This window comes from Ananas comosus, linkage group 9 (assembly GCF_001540865.1).
Source record: "Ananas comosus cultivar F153 linkage group 9, ASM154086v1, whole genome shotgun sequence".
Classification (NCBI taxonomy): Eukaryota; Viridiplantae; Streptophyta; class Magnoliopsida; order Poales; family Bromeliaceae; genus Ananas; species Ananas comosus.
Genome location: NC_033629.1, coordinates 11276896 through 11284410, shown reverse-complemented (window position 1 = coordinate 11284410; position 7515 = coordinate 11276896). Strand labels below are relative to the sequence as shown.

Here is a 7515-nt window from a genome sequence, read left to right as displayed (position 1 = left end):
ATGGGAGTGAATTTTGATCTTCAAGAAATTGAGAAAAGAAAATTTTCTATCACTAAGAATAATTAAAATTAAAATAGCAATCTAAATTTTATTTTAGAATAAATTATAATTTTAAATTTCCAGTTGCTTTATAGATTCAAAATTGAATCTTAATTTTATAAATTATTTAAATCATAATAATTATTTAAATTTTAATTTTTTGAATTGTGAATTCTATTTTAAATATTTTTATGGATAATTAAACTTTCCTCGACCAAATAGTAATAAATATTCGATGTCGATTTTGATTTCTATTACGAATGAAATAAATTTGGAGATTTTATTATTTTGCCTTTTTATTTTAGCCTTATTTTAATTGATTTTGATTTATATTCTAAACTATGGATGTAAGTAGATTCGGGTTGGTGGAGCTCCCATATTAATCTACCCGATGAGGCGATAAGAGCGGGTGTAAAATAAAGAAAATATATTAATCCGTTCCAAATTTGTCCCAATTCGTTAAAAAATAGAGCATGAGGTGGGAGACCCGTTTCTTCGTTTCGTCCACTCCGATTCGCCAAATATAGCTTTTGCACTGACATAGCCCAAATGGAGTGGCAAACAAGGGCTTAAAATATTTAAAAAAAAAACTTGCCCTCAATCAACTCCGACCCGCTAAGAAAATGGGATGTGATGAGGCCCATTTCCTACCCTCAGATTTGTACCGTTTGCATTCCAATTATGATTTATGAACCAAATGTGGGGCTCCCCAGTCGCCCTATTTGTATTTCTACTGTGGACCAAATGTGGGCCCCTCCCGCCCTTGAATATGCTCAGTTTGCATCTTTATTTTCAACTAGGGCCGACAATCTAGCTTGCTGTTCGCGAATCAACTCGTGTTCAACACAAAATCGATCAAATATTTAATAAAAGAGCCGAACATAAGTTAAATTTTGGATTTTCGGCCAACCAAAATATAAAAAAAACCTATATTCTATAAATTTTAATTTTTAGATTAGGAAACTAATTTTCTAATTTTCTTTCAACTTTTCATCCAGCAGTAAAGCTGACAATATAATATGTCATTTATGAGCTTAATTTTTTTAGCAGACATTTAATGAGTCCGGCTATGTTCAATTTGTTTAATAAACAAGCGATTACGAGCCGGCCTCAGCTCGCTCGTGTTCGACGGGTTGAGAGACCTCTTCCGGACCAAATGAGCCAAACGCATTATCTTCAAAATAATAAAAGTTGAGGGCTTATTGTGCAAAAAATAGGGCACAAAATCTTCAACGGTCGACCCAAAGAGGAGGAGCAAAGAAACATATTTTCCCTCCTCCTTTCCCTCCACACATTTGGCGAGTCCTTCCCACTCGCCTTATCTCTCCACTCCTTCTTCCTCCTCTCCCCTCACTACACCCTCCCCAAAAAAACCCTAATCTTGTTGAAGCGATCTCGCCGCATGGCCTCGGAGGTGTTCTTGCTCTCGTCCTTCCCCCCACCCCTCTCCANCGCCGCGGCGTCTAGGGTTTGCTCGCCTCCGATTCGGATTCTCCTCCGCCGGCACGCCCGCAAGGCGCTCGTGCGGCGCCCCAGAGCCGCCGATCAGCCAGGTCAGCCCCCGATTTTACCCGAAAGATCGGTAATGATACGATAAAGAAACGGTATAGATATAGTCTCGACGTGCTCGCTCATGCGCACGGTGGAGATCAGATGAACTATGTCACGTGCGCTGACAGAAGAGGCAACGAAGGAGACAAACAGATAGGAATTTATGTCATTGGAGCGTAGACGGTCCAAAAAATCTGAAAGAAGATTGAAAGCATGTGTCCCCTGAAATATGATACCAAACCAGCCCTAAATATAACGGATGTGGGAAGTGAAGCTTGGAACTTTTGGTACTAATGGAGGTTAGGACCTAAAACTGGCTCTGATACCATGTTACCTAAAAAAGATCGATTTTTTATAGGGAAAGTGTTCAGTAATGATTTGTGTGGATTTAGTCACCAATATACATATTATGAACTCTACACTGTTACCGTGTTGCCGAAAAGATCGATGTTTTTGTAGGAAACGTGTCCAGGAATCATCGGAACATCTGTCTCTTCTCAAGGCAATGGATTTGTGTAGATTGAGTCACCGATATACGTAGCTGTGAACTCTAATATGTTATTCCGTATGAATGCTTATGCTCTAAGGGCCCTAACAATTTCTATTGTTGTCCCCTTTTTTGGTAGGGTGAAGGGAAGAAGAATTATAATGTTATGAGATGAATGCAAGTGATTGTGATTAGAGTTTGTTGTGATAGGGTAAGAGATAATACAAATTGCCCATGTTTTAAACTACGAATGAGATAGGAGGTTAGATATTTGAACTTTTAGGCAACTACTTCTTCTGGGAGTAGCAAATGTGGACTATCAAAAGAGTGTATTTTTGAGGTTGTGAAGGAGACAATAACATCATTTTCTGATTACTACAAAATGGACTCTGCGTCCTGATACCTGATTCCAGAGCAATTTGAACAATATAGTGGCGAGACTCTGCTTCGAGCCGATGACAATTTTCGATTCCAATTTCCTCGGACTTGTGCCTTCACATTTTTCTGTGAGTAACTTTGAGCGGTAGAATATGGTATTTGTTGTGTTTCTAATATCATCATTACATTGCAGGTCAGGTTCAGGATGATGAAGTTGTTGATAGCAAGATCCTCCCTTATTGCAGCATAGACAAAAAGAAGGAGAAGACTGTTGGAGAGCTTGAACAAGAGTTTCTCCAAGCACTGCAGGTAATAAAGATGCATATGTTATCACCATAAGTGCGATCGTTTGCTTTTTTTTTTCATGACTCTTGGCTTGATGAGTGCTCTTCCATTAGGCTTTCTATTACGACAAAAAGGCTATCATGTCAAATGAGGAATTCGATAATCTCAAAGAAGAGCTGATGTGGGAAGGAAGCAGCGTGGTCATGCTAAGTAAGTCGTTTTGTTTCTAGATTCTATATTGTCTTTGTATAGAAAAATAATTGCTGCTGATTGCTCTCTTTTGCATCTAATTAGGTCCCGATGAGCAAAAGCTTTTGGAAGCTTCGATGGCTTATGTGGCTGGGAAGCCCATAATGACAGATGCTGAGTTCGACGAACTGAAGATGAGATTAAAGGTTTTCTTTTTTGTGTTTTTTAGAAGCCTATTATGGTTCTTTCTAAATGAGAAGCGTGATCACACTGTTCAATTGAAACTAAGACAAGTTATTTTCAATTACTTTTTTATTCTAAAATCATGTAGTAAAGTTGATGACTGTTGTGGAACCCAAATGTAAAACGATGCACGTGTGGTTTCATCGACCATTCTTTTTTTCATTTCTCTTCTGACGAAACATTTTTCGATAAATATTTTTATCTGTGATTTTTTGAAGCTTGATCAATTAACAGTTCGTAATATTGCTACTTCTTTTCGTCTTTTCCAGAAAGAAGGGAGCGACATCGTGCAGGAAGGTCCACGATGCAGTCTTCGCAGTAGAAAGGTAGATTATGGCATTTTCTTTCGTTGGATAATCACACATGAAATGTCATTCATTTGATATTTCTAATTTATTGTAATGCCCTATTATCAGACAACGTTTTTATTTATATACTCCTTTGCATGTTATTTATAGAAAGTGTATTTCAGTAGACTAGCATATATCTGTACCCATACAAGTCATTGTATTTGGGTACATAAAGTTGCTATTGATGGTTGAATACGAATAGTGAGGAAAGAGAGTGGCAAATTTTATTGCAAATGCATTGGTTTGGTAAAGAAAGCTTTTCAAATAGTGTTTGAGTAAAAGTATTCTTATGTTATGGTCCAGGTTTACAGTGACTTGTCGGTTGACTACTTCAAGATGTTCCTCCTGAATGTGCCTGCAGCTGTTGTGGCACTAGGATTGTGAGTAATCGTGTAAACACATAACATGATCACCCATATGCATGTTTTATGCTTCAGCACTTTGTGAAATTTGGGAGTTCAATATTTGAATTTACCAATTATTTATTGAACTTGTTCTGGTAGAGTTATTATATGCATTTAATCGTACCCATGTCAGCAATATCACATACTTTCTTTCTACTTTTGATTGTAATAGACCTCAACTAAGTCTTGTAAATTTTTATCTCATATTAGTGAAAAATTTGTGTGGAAGAGCATAGAAAATATGACTAGCTTAAAATGTATGTACGTATTTCATGTATACTGTGTAGAATTTCAATGATTATACTAGCCATATAAGGCATTCGTTCTTTGTAACAAAATCCCGCTACAAGATTATTTCATGAACTTTCTTACTGTGTGCTGCGTAATGCCTATAGGGTGTCATTTTAAATATTAGGAAAATTCTTCGCTTGCATGAAATACTTATCCAGTATCACTTTATCTGTATTCATATTTTTGCTCTGCTATACCTTTATTGCCTGTTTCTATGAGATCACCTCTTTTATCTCCCCTCATATTCTGATATATATAATCATGCCAAAGGCCTTCTGATCTGTTAATTTATTTTGTCATATCTAGCTTCATTTTCAACTTTTAATATTTAACTAGAATGTCATAACCTTATTATACTCAAATGGTTGCTCTTATCATTAAAATAATGTTGATATTCCAACTAAAATATCATTAAAATAAGGTTGATAAATATCTTTTTTTTTACCTTTGACTGTGGAATTTCTATTGAAAGAGCTACAACGTGAATCTGAAGAGATCTATCATTAGTTGTCTTCGTTAGTTAACTCTACCATCTGTTTGCCATCCTGATAGGTTCTTCTTCCTAGATGATTTGACGGGCTTCGAAATTACTTACCTATTGGAGGTGTGTATATATTCTTGTTTTTATTGCATTACAAGTCTACAAACCTTTTCTAGCATTTGGTAGGCGTGAGATACTGATGGCTTAATACTTTCGCGGCTTATGTTTTCATGTCATATTGCTGCGAACTTTCTATGAGCTGTGTATAGTTGTTCTTCCCCCTCGTTGGGAGATGAGCTAACCCCTTCCGCCTATTTATAGACAGGGGAGTGGAAAATGGCTGGTGATGTTGAAACTCCCAGCTACCTTGTCGGCTTAGCAGGAGTCACAAACGCCCACCTACCTGTCAGTCTAAAACTCTTCAGGTCCTACTTGCCGACCATCTGTCAGTCTAAAAATGCTAGATAGTCGAACCGATTAGGCCTCAGGTGTGTGTGTGCTCGGCCAGGCTCAGCTCAGGCTCGTGCTGTGCGCACGCATATGATTTGATTCGGTCATTGTGGTTCCCAATTTAGGCACTAGGAGAGCAAGGCCATGATGATCTAAGGGTTAAGTACTTAAAAGGAGTGCTTAGCTTTCCCAAGCTAGGCCCAAACCTTTGGGGCGGCCCCCAGGGGAAAACCTCCTAAAGAGAATAGAGAGCTATCTAAACATGTTTCCCTATTGCCCAATAACCATTTAAAGTTTTGAGAACAATTTTGTAGCTTTAAAGATATTTTAAAGTTTTAAATCAACGAAAAATTTTAATCAAATCTGACACTTTCCTGGTATTCTGTTGGGTCCACTTCTCACTTGATAAATCATGATACTTTTGACATAACATCTGATGACATGGTGAAAGTAGAGCGATTGGTTTAACATTGGATGTCAGGTTCATAATACTTCTCCTCGTATGTCAGGTTCCTTTTCCATTTTCTAATTGATTTACAATGCGTCGGATTTAAGTTGGTTTGGCTGGTTTAGTTTACTTAATGCAGTATTCGATAGGCCTACTTGCTTAATAAACCTATGAGCTGTCTGTTGCAATGCAGTTGCCAGAGCCCTTCAGCTTCATCTTCACATGGTTTGCTGCTTTGCCTCTCATATTCTGGTTAGCGCAGACAATTACTAGTGCTATATTGAAGGACTTTTTGATCTTAAAGGTATCTTTATCATCTCCATTATGCTTTACATATGTAAGTTCAGTAGGAGAGCAATCTAATCAGTACATTTATAATGATTTGTAGGGCCCATGTCCAAACTGTGGCACTGAAAATCTGTCCTTCTTCGGAACTATATTATCTGTGTCTAGTGGTGGTTCCACGAATACTGTAAAATGCTCAAAGTAAGTCCTTGGTCAGAGAAATTGATCTAGCTGTAGTCTTCTATTACTATCACAGTTCTAATAATCCCAAACATCTGTTCGTCAGCTGTGGCACGGAATTGGTGTATGATTCAAAAACACGTTTAATTACACTTCCTGAACCAAGTGAGGCATAAAGTTCAGGTAATTGAAACATCAGCTCTTCTATTGCTTTTGTATTAGGATATCTTGGATATAATATAACACCATAGAATGGATAACGACAGTGTGGAACCTTGGTGGGGAATCATCATACTCTTTGTTGGAGATTACATTGGAGATTTCTAGCTAACGCTCTACACATTGAACTAAAACTGGGTGAAAATATTTTTGCTGAAATTCACATTACTGTGATTTATAAAACCTTGGATCAAGAAAGTATAGAGAAATCGTCCATCCAACAGGAAACCTACATCTCATCATCACTACTCCGACTTCATATCATGACTCTGACTTCATATCTTTCATGGTAACGTAATGTTCAACTGTTTTGCACTTCCAATAGAAAATGCAAGTTCTAAAACTAGCAGTTACACTCAAACCTAAAACAGGAGCCTGTTGTTTTTTAGTTCCGCCAGCATGTTGAACGGTAAGTCACGGTCAAATATTGAGCCAAAAGTGAAAAACTGAACATATGTGCAGATGCAGTTGGAAAAAGTCACCAACCTACTCTTCTATTTTTCGAAAGTGATTCCCCAAAAAGAAAAAGAGGCAAAAAAAAGTGTGTTTTTAAGTGCAAATAAAGAGATCAAGAACCTGGTTGTTTTGCATTGGCAGGAAAAGAGGAAACCAAACTACATCCGCTTCATATCAACCTTATGGAGCTTGTCGGGGGATCTGTGTGCAGTGCTATATCTCACTTTGTTCAACAGGAGCTTCATAACTTGGTTAAATGTACATGTATGTATATGTATCTCTCGCTACGAATGTAGTTATCTATGCCCCTTATTGTGTAAAAATCACATTAGAGATCAGGCAATGTGAATGAAAAACCATGTATTTTTCCATGTATAGAGAAACTGATTGGAAAGAAAAAATAACTTCTCGCCTTCTGTGTAGTAATATTGACTCTTTTTGATGGTTTAGTTCTCCATTACTCGAGTCCGTATGGTAAGAGGGGGCACATGCTACTTTGTGCACTCTTCTGTACTGGAATTGCTTCTGATCACATATTTTTTGTTGTTCTTATAGCTTCCATTTTGTGGTTATTCGCAAACCTTTTCGAGGATTCAACTCCAACAACAATGTGATCAAATTTGAAAGGTTATCGCAATGATTCTCTAGGAGTGGAATTCGGGCGAGTGGTATTAAAAAGCTATTGCTTATATTCCCTCCTGTATTATATGAGTAAATCTGTACGTGACACATCAGTAACCGTATATTTCTAATTATTCACAATCATTCTTTCATAATAA

At 37.3% G+C, this 7515-nt stretch overlaps 1 protein-coding gene across 3 annotated transcripts; it reads left to right on the top strand.

The window, feature by feature from the left end:
- Positions 1267–7515, top strand: LOC109715481 (PGR5-like protein 1A, chloroplastic). Of its 3 annotated transcripts, XR_002217610.1 has the most exons (12): positions 1267–1592; positions 2649–2764; positions 2854–2950; positions 3035–3135; positions 3442–3498; positions 3826–3902; positions 4770–4821; positions 5790–5900; positions 5985–6082; positions 6168–6244; positions 6878–7000; positions 7292–7515. XR_002217610.1 is itself a non-coding variant. In XM_020240507.1 (11 exons), the coding sequence occupies exons 1-10, from the start codon at positions 1442–1444 to the stop codon at positions 6235–6237; spliced, it is 930 nt and encodes a 309-aa protein (XP_020096096.1). In that variant the 5' UTR covers positions 1267–1441; the 3' UTR covers positions 6238–6244; positions 6878–7162. The 3 variants fall into 3 exon arrangements, 2 of the variants coding, with proteins under 2 accessions (XP_020096096.1, XP_020096097.1); XM_020240507.1 differs by lacking the exon at positions 7292–7515 and having other exon boundaries at positions 6878–7162; XM_020240508.1 differs by lacking the exons at positions 1267–1592; positions 7292–7515 and adding an exon at positions 1980–2583 and having other exon boundaries at positions 6878–7162.